Genomic DNA, 17,024 nt, shown 5'->3' with positions numbered 1-17,024 from the left:
GTACTTTGCTGACTTTTACACATCTTTGACAGGGTGCAATGTGTCCAAGAATCCATTGGGAGAATGCTGCTCCAAACATATCCTCATGTCCTCAATAATTAGAAAATGATTGTAGAATATATTTTGGGGTTATCTCTAGAGACGTTGCAAACATGGTCGAGATTGGAAAAATCGACCTGCCAAGCAATTGTTTCAATAGGCCAGCCCCGATTTGTTGTTACCTGCCAAAGGGTCCAGCCTACCGTTGGATGATGTCAGGGTGACTTTTTTTTCAGCCTGTGGTCAACTTCTCATGACATTATTAAAAAGCAAAAAATCTGGGACATTGATTTAAACGAGAAAATAATATAAACAGCATAAGAGTAGAACACCTTATATTCTGTTTATGTCAATGAACCACTAGATGTCGTCATAACCCAATGTACCCATACCGAAGGATGAGAGGTCGAAGTGGAGAGGTTTCCTTGGGGATTTGACAACCAGTAACTGATGTAAGCCTGTAGCTGTATCGAGGCAGGCACATGATAGTCTAGATACATCAAAAATCCAGCGGGCTTTTTCTGGTTCTTCCAAAAGGACAACAAAAAACACCAAAGGACTGCGGACCAAGACAGTTGAGTGAACCACGTGCAATTCTTCAAGGCCAGTATGTTTACATGCTTAGCTACTAGCAGCTTTACCTTCACATTCGCACTAACCTAGCTAGCCTACCTAGCAAAATATAGCACGCAGAACTAGGGAATAGAAGAGGTATAGGGTTACCGTAGCGCATGAGAACACCGTAAGTTAATGATAATAGGACTGGAGCCACTGGGTGTTCAGCAGGGTGATTCACAGACCCCCTCTATCTACATCATGGTACAACTAAATCACGCTATTGAATATCGCTGCTAGGCGCTAATCATAGGCTTGCCAAACAACATTGGCATATTGCCGGGTTTTCGTTTGACTGATTACGTTTTTACAAAATGTGTGTATTGGACTTGTTTAACAGTTGTCGCTGCTGTTTACATTTATGTTGATAAAAAAGCCAATGTGTATACTTAGGGAAGGCAGTGTAGGTGGCTAATATTAGCATGTGTCCCTTTGGCGTGACGCTACTTTAAGTTAGGTCCCTATTGCTGTTGATCTGCAATGTGAAACAGGAACATTGTATTGATTCGAGCTGTGCCGATTAGAAAGGGTAGTGGGTCGCCTGTGAGTTAAACGTATAGTTTATGTTGTGGTTTCCTCCGGGCAGGTGCCGTTGCGACAGTTGCATCACCCATCACCATGCAGGTCTCCTGTGTAGTAACTGTGCAGTGTTACATTATGTACATTTGGTCAACACACAGCCTACTGTATAGAAGAAGCATACTGTAGAGAAGCATACTGTATTGAGACTTCCGGAACCACGTCCCTCCACTCTCAACCAGAAACAAAGAAAGAGTTTAAATAAGGTTGAACTTTAGGTTTATTTTTCAAAAGGGGAACATTGTGAGACAATTTTGGAAATACAATACCTTCATTCTTCTTTTATTCATTCATTTTTATCTCAGTATTTGCCCGATTGTCCCTTCCGCTTACAGTGGTTCCCCTGATAAAACGACTTCGGCATACTGTAAGGTCAATATTGAACCGTTGTTAACCATCTTTTGAGAATGACAAATAATAACGATAACGACAATGGTAACTGATTGACAGTTTGGTTCCTTTTCCCGCTGGGGTTGTGTAGTTGGTGATGCAATAACCCCATTGGTTGTTGCCATAAGGTTTGAACCCGCAGTCTTTACAATACCTGTGTACTTGACACATCAGACATCACCCACAAAGGCATTTATTTTTAACAAAGAAAGTTTATTTGACTTGCTTTTGGATCCAGACTCAGCTGCTGTACTACTGATGTTGCTGCAGGTTTTGATGGAGGACTATCCTCAGGAAAGCTATTTCAGTTTAAAATGTATTTAATGCCAGGGAACGCTCTAGATATAGCGGTCATGGAATCTATAGGACCGGGAGATGCATTCAAGATGGGGATACTGGGTAGTGTTGAGAAGAGGTAAGGCAGTGCTTTTTAAGTGTATGGAGTACAACTCTTTCTCTTGCTGTTACCTTGTTGGTTTGTGGGTCCACATGCATTAATCCCCAGGCTACTTGGTCATGCTGAGGGGACCAATCTGCTTCTGAATAGAATTTGGGCTTTCTAATACATGCCTTAGGTTCTCTGTAACACCTTTACAGATCTGCCTAATAGGCACTGCTGGCCCAAACCACAGAATAATGCCTGTCCAATGCTACGGCTCGAGTCTTTGATAAGAAGTCGTTGCAGGCAGTTTTTTCTTTTGCCAGGGCATGGCATTTATCCTGAGCCTTTATTCCTCTGGCAGGACTATGCTTTCCATGCCAATGACAAGGTTGAAAACCAAAGAACAGTCGCACCTTTAATGTTGCATCTCCTAGACTTCACAACAACCTGCCTTAAGAGAGGAAGATGAATATTAGAATGTTTATCAAATGTTGAAACAAGTCCATGTTTATATGTCTCATCTTTGTTATTATGTCTTTTGCATTTCTTAAATTTTCCCTTTTACCGCCATATAACTAGATTTATTTTGAAAAAACTGCTATAAAACATACCGTAGTATTCTTATTTTTATCTGTCCTTTTCATTCATTCAACGCGCATCGAGGGTTATAACATGTTATCGATCAAACCATATTGTGCAGCTTCAGTGTAAGCTAACCCTGGCATCCAGTGACACAGTCGTGTAGAAGTGAGCTCTCAGCAGCAGACTGCTGTGTGCAGCGATGCCTGAGAAAGAGCTTGCATGTGGGAGCAGGGGACGGGGCCCGAGTCATTTCCGAGCGGTCTAATCCAGGATTAGTTTACTAATGGTGACACTGCCTAACGGTGCACCTGACGGATGGACTACATTATCATGCCAGACGGGACGGAGACCACAACGGACCGCCGACCGTCCTTTCTGATCGCTCGAGTCACAGGGGACTAGAAGTTACTTTACTGCTGTATCTGGGCGACCTCACCCCTCACCGTGGAAGGACTTACTGCCCAAAGCTCCCGTGTTGTGAACCATCTACGATGGCTATGGCGTGCCTGGCGCATTCAACACTGCTGTTTTTTATAGCAGCGAACCGAGAGAACCACAAGGTCGGGTTCCTCATGGGGAATGATTCTAGCAGGGGTGACAGGTGAACAGCTATGCACCCCGCCTCACTGCCATGGGGAAAAGGGAGCTCTATGCCAACCATGAGGTACCAGCGAAGGTTAAACAACCCCGGGCTGCCGGCTCCGCAGCGATCAGGGGGAGCAAGCGGCCATGGTTCAGGGAGCTGGCCTGGCTTCCTGCGAGCAGGTATGATCAGAAAACACAGGCCAGCTTCTAGCATGGCTCGGCATATGGTCGGGTACTCTCTGGAGTGACGTCCGTGGGGGCAGTCCTTTAGTGTGCAGGCCGAGCTGCTTCCTTTTGAAAGGTAAACAAATATGTTGCGGATATGTTGACCGACACGTGTCACAGTGGTGGTGGGGCTGACGGTGATCGGCCTTATCTAAATTGGCCAAAGGTCCACTGTAATTTCTAGGTTAATTACTGCATGGGATTTGCTCAGTAATGATAGCGTTGGCAGAGTTGGTTGTGGAAGTGCTGGTGCATGTGACCTACATGCACTTACAATCAACACTGGTATCCTTGAGTGTGGACATTTATAACGGTGATATTTATTAATGTCTTAAAGTTTCACGCATTGTCAATGTGTTCCTGTACCTCTCTCCGGTTCAGCTGATAGTGTCAGACTTCTAGCCCTCAAACACATTTCCCTGCTTTTGTCTAGCCAGAGATCGCTTGCGACAGGAAGTGTTGGGAACTCCTATGCCAAACAATTATCAGATCATGAAAGACATTTTGAAACTTCTATTGCTACATGATTGCCTGCATTCTGAAAAAAACATGGATTGGGTCTATTGGACTCGATTGTGATATCTTTGTCATGGGCCTGCTACAACCGGTTTGCTGTATTTAATGTCGACTACGCTACAAACTCTGCCCAGTAGTATTAAAGGTGCCAGAATAGAAGTGATAATGACTCATCATCGTTCTTCTGGCGTTGAGATGTTTGTGGTACGGGGTGTGTGTGTGTGGGGGGGGTGTTTTTACCTCTGTCTAGTCGTGGCATACGTGCTGCTCTTACAGTGCTTCTTTACATGCTTATGAATGAGCGCTGTGTAGTTGTACCAAGTCATGTGGGATGTATCAATTGCTTTTATAGGGAGGAGTACCGGTGCCTGTGCTGTTTGTATGTTTCTGAACTCGGCTAGGGTTCAAAAACATGTTTTGGGATTCCACGCCTCCTGGAAAATTAACCAATGTGGTTGCAGTCTTTGGACTGGTGCCGCCCACTTTTTTGGGAAGAGAAGTTGTTATTGGTGCTGACCGCTGGGTCGGCTGACCGCACGTGTTGCTGAAGGTATGGACTAACCCTAGAGCTTGCACAAGCATGTTGACCAAAGGCCCAATGCACGAAAAACTGATTTTTCTGCCCTCTGAATTCCAGGAAATTCCCTACAATCAACGGCCTGTGGTTTTTGCGTTAGACTGCGTCATAAATGGTCGGGAATGAACCAGCGTGGAGCTGGAGGGTCATTCGCCCCTGGCTAGCTAAGTGTCAATAGTGACAAATTAGTGTTTGAATAGCTTTCCAACACGCATGGCTAGAATTTACATCACACAGGTTCAACCACATACGTTTCAAATAAAAAAACACTTGTGATTGGTTGGTAGATCTGTTGATATTGGTCGACCTGGCTTGGGGGTTTTGGTAAACCTGCCCCTTATAATATTAACATTTATTAAAATAATAAATGTATGTTATTAGCTTACAGTAAAAGAGTTAGCCCACCACCAGACATGAGGCACCCTAGAAATGTATTTCTGCCACCTCAGGCTCATACGTGCTTGGTGGCATTCTGTCGAGCGGTTCTCCAGTTTGCAAATGTCTGTGATGAGCAGCTGTGTACTTTCGATTAGTATCTAGAATTTGCCCGTAGTGTGGCACACAGGTCGACAAGCTGGCTGCGAACGGACGGAGGCCTAACGATCCACCCAGACACCCCCTCAAAGGTGCCGTCTTCCTCACCGGATACCAAATCAATTGTGAAGCCCCCCCCCTGAAGTACCGGTCATGTGGAGCTAGAACACTCTGCCTCACTTTCAGCAGCTGTGAACACAATTATTACAGACAATCATTACTGCTCCATGCACTGCGTGTGGACACGATGCCTCTACGATATTATTCATGCCACACTTTACCGCTGTCTATATACCAGATTTATCTTCTATATTATATTCATATTTACTACTGTAATAAATCGTACACTCATCCTTCTCTGTGGACTTTGGGCTGAACTCTTCATGGCGAACGCCTCAGCAGCGAGGGCCGGTTGGCTGGGCTGGAAGTCCCTGCGTAAGGTCTCGTAGTATGTCTTACAGACAGCTGAAAATAATTAAAGTAGTATTATGAATAAAAACACGACAAGTTTAGGTAAAAGTAAAGACGAACGGTTTTGAGGAAGCCATCCTTGATCCTCTCACAGAACCACAACCAGCCTATTATAAAGCAGGTCATGGTTGTTAATCTAGTTTCCAAAGGTATTGCATTCAAACATGAAATTGCAAACGTTTCCTGGTCTTTCTGGAGCTTGCAGGGCACAGACACATTATACCCAGCATAATTTCTTGATGTTGAGTAAATTGTTGGAAGATGTTTGGTAAATGCATCCACTGTGGATTTAAGCGAGATAAGAGATAAGGTGACTGTAGTCAAACTACTGCACGTTGTTTGAGATTTAGGATTGTGTATACTTAACTCTTGGTACACACTGGCTGATCATAGTTAAGATCAGCCAGGGCCTAAAAAAAAAAAAAGTTTGGTTCCTGTTGGTTGTCAGTTGAGGTCATGGGTAGGTAGGGAATTTATTTTATTTTTTTATTTTATTTTTTCCAGCGGCAGCGAATGATAGGTAGGTTGTTTTCATTTAAAAACGAGAAAATTCGCTCATCCTTGTACAGAATGAAGAGGTGCTGTACCAAAACGTGATTATAGTTTGCATAAAAAAAATAAAAATTATTATTATTATTATTTTTTAAACCTCATAAAATAATTTGGGTCGCACATAAATTGACAGGGTCGGTCGGAAACCGGAACCAAACAATTTTTTTTTTTAGGCCCAGTCAACCACTGTATCAATGTGTGGACTGATGGTGCCTTGTTGTCAAGTTACTGACCCTCATCGGATATTATTATAATAAATAGTTGAAAGAATTGTACTGTTTTGTGTGTAATTTTTTTATAACATTATTTGGGCGTTTCTCAAACATGTAAAACTGCTGGAAGTCTAACATCCACGTGAATTCTGGGCAGTTCCTGGTAGTTTTCTGTGCTGCCCCATACCAGTCGTGGACCTGAAGATCCACAGCAATTTACAGTTCTGTTAACTGACGAAAATCCTTCTTTATGCAGTGGCCTTCCCTTTTCCCCATAACGTGAATGGACCTCTTTAGTGTCCTCTAATGTAATATAATGTAATTGAATCCAGTGAAATCTAAACCTAAATCCAGGGCCGGGTGCTGATGAGTAAGTTATCTTTCACCACTGGTCTCAAATTATTATGAAAATGTTATTGTTTCAAAGTATTTATCTGAAAGAAGCAAACATTTTGTGATACGTTCTAGCTCAATAAGATTGACAATGACATTTATGATTATTTTGTAAAATCTCTTCATCTTAAGATATCTGGACAGCAATATTATACAGTGAAGTTGAGGTGGAGAGAGGGGGATTAATCGCTTATTAGATAAATAAGCTCTTTAGTAACCACTACTTGCAATGCATTGCAATGCTTTTATTATTATTGCATTCAGTTTTTTATTTTATTATTGTTCTTGCAGTGGGACAATCGCCACACTACATTCTTGAATGTATTTTGATCCATTTATTTATGTATGATATTGATTTGATACATTTTGATTGCCAATACATTATTTAGGAGGACATGGGTAACTGTCTCAGCAAACTGTAACTAGGGCACCGATATATCGGCCAAAATGTGTTGAATCAGGGTAAGCAGAGTAAATTAAGAAACAACCAGCCTGCAACAGCATGTGATGGGGACTATTGTATGGGCCTGGGGATCCCGATCCCTAGGACCCGGTCACATGTACTCCCTCCCCCAGTCTGACGGGCCGCCCCCTGTCCCTCCGCAGGTCCTTGGATGCCCCGCGCCGCCTCTTCCCCGGCCGCGCCCCGCTCCCCCCCGATGGCCGGCAGCTGACCCCGCCCCCCAGGATGACGCTGCGCGAGCGGCTCAGACAGAAGATCTCAGCGGCCTTCTACCACCATGGGCTGCTGTGTGCCTCCTACCCCGTACCCATCATCCTCTTCACCTCCGCCAGCATCCTCACCTGCTGGTAGGGACCCCGCCGCTACTCGTTCTAGTGCTCGTATGTTTTCGACCACGGCTATTGCTACTGTAGCGGCAATTACTACAACTCCTACCATGGCTACAGCTACTGCTACTGCTATTGCTGTTGCTGTTGCTAATGCTTGTGGGGTTGCTATAACTACTATTTCTACGATTGCTAGTTGTGGCTGCTTATGCCTGTGTTGTTGCTATTAATACTACTGCTACTATTGTCAGTGCTCTTGCAAGTTATATTGCTATAGCTTGTCCTATTTGTACAACTACATCTGCCATTGCTGAGGTGAATGCAGATGCTGTTACTTCTACTTCTACTATTGCCTCTGCTCCAGGAATGCTAGTGATACAGTTGCTGATAGTTGATAGTGATATAACTGTTGTTATTGCTACTGCTTGTATTGAGCAATTTAGATTAAAGAGAGAAGCCGGACCCAGGGCATGCCAGGGCAATAGGCATTTGAGTTCAAGTTCCACGTTGGGAGTGTGAAGCCAGTACCTTTCCATGGATTTGATTCCCAGCTTGGCTCACGTCTGTGCAGAGAGAGAGAGAGTGTGTGTGTGTGTGCGTGTTCATGTCCCATTCAGGGGGCTATAATAGGCTCCAGGCCCCTGGCACACGGACCGATAATAGGCGGCTAAGTAAGATGGATGGATGAACTAGATGAATGCAATGCTTTCCACACACTGTGGTGTGAAAAGTCAGGTAAAACCTGCTAAGAGATGCATGTGTATGAGAGATGGAGGCTATATCACTATCGGAGGCCGTAAACACACACTCAATGCATTAAACATCGGATAAGAAAGCATTCTGGTCCTCATAAATTACTCACAGCTAATTAAAGAAGTGCTTTCGGACGGAGGCACACACACACACACACACACACACACACACACACACACACACACACACACACACACACACACACACACACACACACACACACACACACACACACACACAGAGAGAGACGGACACACCTTTGCATATCCCCTCTGCTGTAAAGTTAGTGAGTTGGTGAAGGGGGGGGGGGGGGAGTGACAGTGAGTGGGCTTGCGGGCCGAGTGAAGATAGCAGGGTGCTGGGAGAGAGAGGGGCAGATAGATGGAGAGAGACAGGGGGAGAGAGTCCCCGTGAGAAGGTCAGTGCTGCCCCTCCATCTGCCTGTCAGCAAGGGGTCTTCCAGCGGACAATAGAGCCCTTTGTGGGTACACGGCGGAGCGACAGGATCCCTGGGGAGGGGTGGCTGGGTGTTGTGTGCGTGTGGAAGGGGTTGAGAGAGAAAGTTTTTAGTTGGAAGGACAAGAAAAAAGTAATTGAGGGAGAAAGAAAGGAAAAGTAGGTGAAGGAGTGGAGCATGCAGTGGGAGAGTGAAGAGTTGCATCATCGTCACTATTCACGTATTTCCACGCTAGGGCAGCTGTACTTCACTGGAGCTCAGAACTAACAAACCACAGAGAAAGGGGGTGTGAGTACGCTAAGTACTGTTAACAGTAAAGGCCAAACTAGGGGAACCGGCTGCAACAGGAAGGACTTTGTAAAGTGTCTGGGAAATGCATGAAATAACTACAGAAGAACACAGAGACGGCTGAAGTAAGACGCACAGCATAGCTGAGATGGAGATGGCCTCATCCACTACTGACCCTTAACCCAGCTGCCTCCTGGCAAGCCAAGGACCACAACCACAAACCCAACCGATGAAACTTTAATGCACTTACAAAAAACCAAAACAATTGCAAACAAATGTACACAAACAGAGGGAGAGACATTAATACAAACCACTCAGAAATATGACCATGCTTCATAACGGAAACCCACAGGTTTGCCTGCCCATGGCTGCTGCTCTATTTATGTGCCATTTGGCACCAATATCTGGAACTCTAATGAGATGATATTTGGCATTCTTGGTGAGTAGTGATTGGTAGTAGTGATTTCTATAATAGGACATGATGTCGTTTGTTAATGCAGCACTTTCCTAAAATATGAGATAAGATTATACTTAATTAATCCCTGACTGTAATTTCGGGATGCAACGTGCTTTCCAATCACTGAAGGAAGGCCTTATCATGGAAGTCGATAACAAGCAAGTCGATAACAACTGTAGCTAAATGGCTAAACTCAGGGATACAAGGGGCCAGTGCTGGTAACCATCAGAGATATGACATAATTATGAAACACTAATATTGACTTTAGACTACAACTGGGTTACCTATAACCTAGGATGTGAGAAGGTGAGCTTTTAATGTACATTGTACATTCATATTCCAAGTTGGTATCGGTGGTATGGTAGATATAAGGGGAACATTTAAATTTCATATTTGTTAGTCTGTAGCAATATATCACATTTGCTTAATATTTGAGTAGTCAGGAATCTTATATGGCTAAACAATGGGATCCTTGTAGGGTCATCATGGGAGACAAGGCTTAGCATGCTTGACTTCTAAACCCTGTTCTCTCTTTTGGGGGGTGTGTGTGTGTGTGTGTGTGTGTGTGTGTGTGTGTGTGTGTGTGTGTGTGTGTGTGTGTGTGTGTGTGTGTGTGTGTGTGTGTGTGTGTGTGTGTGTGTGTGTGTGTGTGTGACACACTCACTCTGGCCTAATCCTGCTGAACCTTGTCTTGTAGTGTGTGCGGCCATGAAACAGGTTTCACTTGATAAAAAAAATGTGGTTATTCTGGTTGCAACAAAAAAAAAGAAGATTTTCACAAGCACAAGTTCTTTCTCACACACATGAGCTATCACATACGTACAGACACACAAACACAAACCTCACACGCACAAGCGAGCTCTCACACACATCCGCTATCAAAAGCTATATCTCACACACACGCATACATACACACACACGCACACACACACACACACACACACACACACACACACACACACACACACACACACACACACACACACACACACACACACACACACACACACACGCACACGCACAAATCGGCCCCAAACTCCCGCTGTTGGTTGCTAAATGTGCTCAGTTGGTTTCATTGGAGCCGGCCCATTCTCCGGGGAGAAAGAGGGGTGAGGGATCATGTGGGGTGGGGGGATGGGGAGTTGTCTCTTGAGTTAATACTTAATTTGGCAACAAAAGCCCCCAGAGGCCCTGGTTTCAGGTTCTCTGAGGAGACTGTGTTCTGGTCGGAGGGGGAATGTCATTAGCACAACACAGGTCTGCTTTGCCTTTCACTACAGAAGATAGAGTGCTGTTTCGTAACCATACCTGTCTGTCTGTGTCGGTCAGTCTCTGCCACTTTGTGTAGTCAATGTTCCCCCTCAGTTATATACTTTTGCAAGTTTGGCTTGCAGCCACTGTTGCAAATTGAGGGAAATGCTGTTGACCCAGTGTAAAAAAAGAAACAATCACAAAGTGATTTAAAATATAAAGCAGCAGTGTATAAATAAGAGTGCATTCTCCTCTTTTCTCTGTCTGGATGGATCTCCAGCAACCAAAAACAATTCAACAGAATAATTTAAAATGCTAAAATATTATGATACATTTTACAAGGATATTATATACATTTGCACTTAGTTTTTATCACCTCACTCACTCAGTCACTCAGTCACTCAGTCACTCAGTCACTCCGTCACTCCTTAATGGCTGAATGTTTCTCTGGTTGCATTCAGCTACCCGTTGTTGCGGCTGCCGCTGCCGGGGACGGGCCCCGTGGAGTTCACCACCGCCGTCAGGGGCTATGCCTCGCCTTCCCACAATCCTCTGGGGGACCCTGTTGAACGGCCCGACTGGGTAGGTGCTGAAAATGTCAACACTCAGTCACGTACTCTGGGATATTTAAACAGAGGCACACACTTGCCCTGTCACAACAACTGAAAGCTATACATTCATGCACACACACTCTACCACAACTGAGATGGTTAAACACACACACACAGTCTGACTACGACTCTGAGATGGAGGCTCATCCATAATAAAGGAACATGTCTTCTGGCCGCCCGGGTCTCATCTTCCTGCACCGGTGTGCTGCCGTTAACCTCTCCTCAACACGGATCCTCTTCTCTCTAATGAACCTATTGTTCTTAAAAGCCCAGTAGCGCCGAGATAGTTTATTGGCCTGTGGCACGTGCCACCGCGACCACTGACATACCATGGCACATGCCGTTCTGGAACGGCACATGTAACTGCCGTTCAGGAACGGTAAGTGCCACCGCGACCACTGACATACCATGGCATACGCCGTTCTGGAACGGTAACTGCCGTAAACTGCCGTTCAGGTGGAACGGCGTGTGCCGTTCAGGAATGGTAAATGCCATTCGGGTGCGGATTGCACGGATATATTAGTTTAATTATTGTTGATAGAATGAAAACTCTATATCTGTATACATTATGCAACAAATGTAAATGAGTACGACTGCATCCATCTAAGTGTGTGTGTGTGTGTGTGTGTGTGTGTGTGTGTGTGTGTGTGTGTGTGTGTGTGTGTGTGTGTGTGTGTGTGTGTGTGTGTGTGTGTGTGTGTGTGTGTGTGTGTGTGTGTGGTGCAGTACCGGGGTCCGCCGGTAGCCTACATCCAGCAGGTCCTGGTGAAGGCAGCGGTGTCTCCCTGGGGCTCCAGCCTGCTCCCGGTGGACGCCTTCCGCCCGCCGCTGGGACAGGTGTTCACCCTGCTGGAAGAGATCAGGAACCATGTCCACTCAGACAGGTATCCTTGGAGCTCCTCTTCCTTCCTCCTCTCCTTGTTTTGTAGGGCGGTACTCGATTATGCAAGGACTCTTAGAAAAAGAGAAGAAAAATTAATTATAGTGAGATGCGCGATCGTCCACAGGCTAAATATATTCAACCATAACGTAACAGGAACATGTGTATTAAAGAAATATTCACGCTCTGTGATAAAGTGATCTAGAGCCGGAGGTGAAAGGCACACTTAGTGGTCCAGTCGTGGGTCTAGCAGTGTTTAGTGCTGAAACCTGACCAGGATCATTGTATGAAGTCACTCTATCATGGTTTCTTTGGTAGTTATAATGCACATACAAAAAAAGAGGATAGTTACAAACTTACAGTGAACCTTGTTCGTTTTTTTATCTGTTTAAAAAAATCATTGAAAGCTTGAGCCAAGATAAGATACAGCGCCAGTGCTGACTGCAAACACTGACCTTATCTTAAGAGCAGCAGCAACAAACAGTTGGAAGGTATGTTATCGGCATACTTCCTTGATTTGAGGAATGTTGGGGTCATTGTCTTTATCAGATCAAGGGCTGGATCAAAGTGCCGGTCTCAAATGGTGTTTCAGGCCAACATTGAACAACTGGCTCTAAGCCAAAGCCCTTCACAAAGCTCCAGGGGAAGAAACCTGGTGAAGGAAAACACAAGAGGGATCCCGGTTTCCAAGGGCCGTTAAGAGAAAATTTAGTGCAGAATAGGCAGAGATATAATGCAAGCACAAAGCAGATCAACCAGCTGCTCTCCTTTTTATTTCTGGACCTCTAATCGACCCATTCTCCTCCTCCTCCTCCTCCTCGGGCCAGCTCTGGGGTGCAGAGTCTGGAACACTTGTGTCTCCAAGTGACGGACCTGTTGCCGGGGTTACGGCGGATGCAGACGGTCCTGCCGGAGCATGGCTGTCTGCTGGTGTCCCCCGGGAACTATTGGCAGAACCAGCAGGAGCTCTTCGACTCGGACCCTGACCTCCTGAAGACCGTCCAGAAGCACGAGCCCAAAGGCCTGCACACCTCGGCCACGCTGAGAGGTAGGAGTAGAGGCTGGGAGACGGGGCAGTGGAAGGGGGAGGAGGATGGTGGGGTGGTAGAGGAGGAGGAGGAAGGGGGAGGAGGAGGAGGATGGTGGGGTGGTAGAGGAGGAGGAGGAAGGGGGAGGAGGAGGAGGATGGTGGGGTGGTAGAGGAGGAGGAGGGAGAGGAAGGGGGAGGAGGATGGTGGGGTGGTAGAGGAGGAGGAGGAAGGGGGAGGAGGAGGAGGATGGTGGGGTGGTAGAGGAGGAGGAGGAAGGGGGAGGAGGATGGTGGGGTGGTAGAGGAGGAGGAGGAAGGGGGAGGAGGATGGTGGGGTGGTAGAGGAGGAGGAGGAAGGGGGAGGAGGAGGAGGATGGTGGGGTGGTAGAGGAGGAGGAGGAGGGAGAGGAGGATGGTGGGGTGGTAGAGGAGGAGGAGGAAGGGGGAGGAGGATGGTGGGGTGGTAGAGGAGGAGGAGGGAGGGGGAGGAGGAGGAGGATGGTGGGGTGGTAGAGGAGGAGGAGGGAGGGGGAGAAGGAGGAAGGGGAGGAGGAGGAAGGGGCGGAGGAGAAAAAGGAAATTGAGGAGGAGAAGGAGTATTGGGGTTTGAGGGGGAGAGAGAGGAGGAGGAAGTTGGGGGGATGTAGGACATGAAAAACAACGAGTAAGTTGGTGAGGGGGGAGGAAGGGGATGATGGAGGAGGAGTAATGGGGGTACCTGGACAGAGGCAGCTGAGGAAGAGAGAGGACCAAGAGTCAGCGATGAGAGAAAGCAGGAAGCAGGTTGACAAAACAGACAAGTTGGAAGATGTTATAAGATAAGCAATATAATTGTATCGTATGTATGTATGTATGTATGTATGTATGTATGTATGTATGTATGTATGTATGTATGTATGTATGTATGTGTATGTATGTATGTATACTTTTAAATTTCTCATTCCCAATTTCACAAATTCATCAGGTGGCAGCAAGTCAAGTCAAGATGCCAAGCTAGTTGTCAGCGTGCAACTGGGTGTTATTTGCAGTATTTCTGAGAATCGAACAAGCCACCTCTTGAGCTAATTGGACACCAGTGCTCAGGGATGAGTGAATCTTATAAGCGCCTGGTAACAATGAGTGTTGTGTCTGTTTTCAGACCTGCTGTTTGGGGTCCCGGGGAAACACACTGGGGTCAGCCACTACAGCAAGAAGCGGGTGGTAACCTACACCATCACCATAGCCCTGAGCACCTACGATGCAGGGTATGACCCTCACTCATTCACTCACTCACACGCATACACTCGCACAAACTCACTCTGAAAACATACCAGACAGACATGAACAGAGATGCACGCACATACTTTTGGCCAACTCAGGCATAGAACCTACTGTACAGACATGCACAGAGACAGACTGATAAGACACACACACACCAAAAGACTATCACACTTGTGAGAGTGTTTGGGCTGTATAACATGAATCATATTTACTATTGCTCAGTCGTTGGGTAATGCTTCCTCCCAGCCTGGAAGCATGCCAGGTATCGGCTGCTGTCACATGCTAGACAAATGGGTCACTGTATGAATCCCATAAAGCCGTCACACTCTGTAGGTCATCTGATAGGTGTGGGCAGTGCCTTACTCATAGCGTTTCTATTGTTTTTGTGGATAATATCAAACTATTTACTACATACTCATTCAGCAGACACTTTTATCCCTTTTAACTGTTTAAGTGTAGACTGCTACATGTCATCAAGGAGCAGGGTTAGTGTTCGACACCTCGCTCAAGCATGCCTACAGGTCCCTATAAGGCATTGCGTATCAAACCCAGTGTCTTTCAACTTGTCAACTACCCTTTTTTGCTCCTGCATTTATTAAAAGTGTGTGTGTGTGTGTGTGTGTGTGTGTGTGTGTGTGTGTGTGTGTGTGTGTGTGTGTGTGTGTGTGTGTGTGTGTGTGTGTGTGTGTGTGTGTGTGTGTGTGTGTGTGTGCGTGCGTGCGTGCAGCTTCTTGGGGAGCCTGCGCACGCGGCTAAAGCAGCTCCATCCGTCGGCCAACTGCAGTCTGGGGGAGGAGCACATGGTGCACGTCCACTTCAAGGAGGAGATCGGCATCGCCGAGCTCATCCCCCTCGTCACCACCTACATCATCCTGTTCGCCTACATCTACTTCTCCACCCGTGAGTCTCCCTCAACACCAGCCCCTCACCAGCCATGCTTCAGTAGTAATGAAGGCTTTGCCTTCTTTAGGCTCCAACGTTCTCCATAAGGGCGTTTGTTTCCCGCTTATTCTTTGTGAAAATGATTACAAAACAATACCTTATTTTAGCCTGTGACTTGATCACTGAATGGCTGGCTGGATGGGTCTTTGCTTGATCGACTGTGTAGCTTGAAAGCATGCGTTCTGATAGGCTGACCCCGGCTGGCTGAATAACATTGGCTGGGTGGGTATTGAGTTATCTGTTTGGCTCTCGGGCTGGATAATGAGTTCCCTGCTGGACTTGCTGGCTTTCAGCTTTGTTCTTGGCTTTATTTTTAAACCACACAATTCGGTTATAAAGTGTTCAAATACAAGCTTGTGTGACAAATCAAAAAATCATGTTTTGGTCAGTACACTTTTCTGAAATTGAATAATTGTTGTACAGTACATTATCTGCTGTACATATTTTGGACTGTGCAACAGAAACCTCCAGAATTAACCCCGGCATCACGTGTGTGGGTTTGTGTATGTGCGTTGTGCGTGTTAGCCAAGGCTGTTCCTGTCTGGTACTGGGATAATCCTCATAAAGGAACAATCTCTGCCACTATCATAACTCCCTGGCTGGCAAACCAGCCGCTGGCCAAGACAAATATTAGCTCCACAAAGGCTGAGCTGCACACACACACACACACACACACACACACACACACACACACACACACACACACACACACACACACACACACACACACACACACACACACACACACACACACAGAGGTTGATAGGAATTAGTGGTTGCTATTTGGCACAGTCTGAGTCACAACACTCTTTTCCTGCCTTTATAAATAGTGCTTAGGGGCCCTTATTTTACCACCAGGTGTGATGGCTTGGTGTATTCTGAAATGGCTTGTAATGCCATATCAACGTCACACCTGGTGGTAAAACACATCATAACAGTTAATCATTGAATACATTTAATTCCTTGTAGTTAACCCTAATTTAGGAAAGGGATGGATGTAACTTCCTCTGAATGCCACACGGTCTTCTCCCTCCTAGGTAAAATCGACATGGTCAAGTCCAAGTGGGGCCTGGCCCTGGCTGCCGTGGTAACGGTCCTCAGCTCCCTGCTCATGTCTGTGGGGCTGTGCACGCTGTTTGGTCTGACACCCACGCTCAACGGAGGGTACGGAGAGAAACACACACACACACACACACACACACACCACACACCACACACCACACACACACACCTTTACTCAACAACACCTGCGTGCGCAATCATGTGATTTGATTAAATCATACACAGAAGCACACACATCACACTTTTCAGCAATTATGTACTCAAGTTGTGTGTTTGTGTCCACTGTCCACACAGTGTGCAATTATGTTGCACACTGTGTGACATGGCTTGATTTGCATTGACGATACTGTTGTCACGGTTACCAATGTTAGTGTTGTGTACGCCACCCGTGGGATTTAATTCACACCCTTCCCAATGTCACTTCTATTATTGTCTAACTATAATTAGGGCTGTCGCTGAATGCCTGTTTGTCTGTCCTACGATTTTCTCAACAACCGATCGAGTGTGTGTGGAGATGGCTGGTTTATCCTGTGCACACTGAACTGTACTCAACGTGCATGGTGTGCAGCCTCACTTAGCCCCAGAGTCCAAT

The 17,024-nt window shown here is 46.0% G+C and overlaps 1 protein-coding gene across 1 annotated transcript in view; it reads left to right on the top strand.

Moving 5' to 3' along the window:
• Positions 1-2,063: 2,063 nt before the first annotated feature.
• The window catches only part of scap (SREBF chaperone), a 33,479-nt gene continuing 18,518 nt past the window's right edge, over positions 2,064-17,024 (top strand). The window contains 8 exon segments of the mRNA XM_060065819.1: positions 2,064-3,352; positions 7,259-7,462; positions 11,109-11,229; positions 11,985-12,142; positions 12,966-13,186; positions 14,307-14,412; positions 15,156-15,328; positions 16,408-16,534. Coding sequence (XP_059921802.1) covers positions 3,219-3,352; positions 7,259-7,462; positions 11,109-11,229; positions 11,985-12,142; positions 12,966-13,186; positions 14,307-14,412; positions 15,156-15,328; positions 16,408-16,534 — 1,244 coding nt within the window. The 5' untranslated portion in view covers positions 2,064-3,218.

This window comes from Gadus macrocephalus, chromosome 11 (genome assembly GCF_031168955.1).
Source record: "Gadus macrocephalus chromosome 11, ASM3116895v1".
Classification (NCBI taxonomy): domain Eukaryota; kingdom Metazoa; phylum Chordata; class Actinopteri; order Gadiformes; family Gadidae; genus Gadus; species Gadus macrocephalus.
Note: the sequence above shows the minus strand (reverse complement) of the source record. Positions and strands in the feature narration are given on the sequence as shown.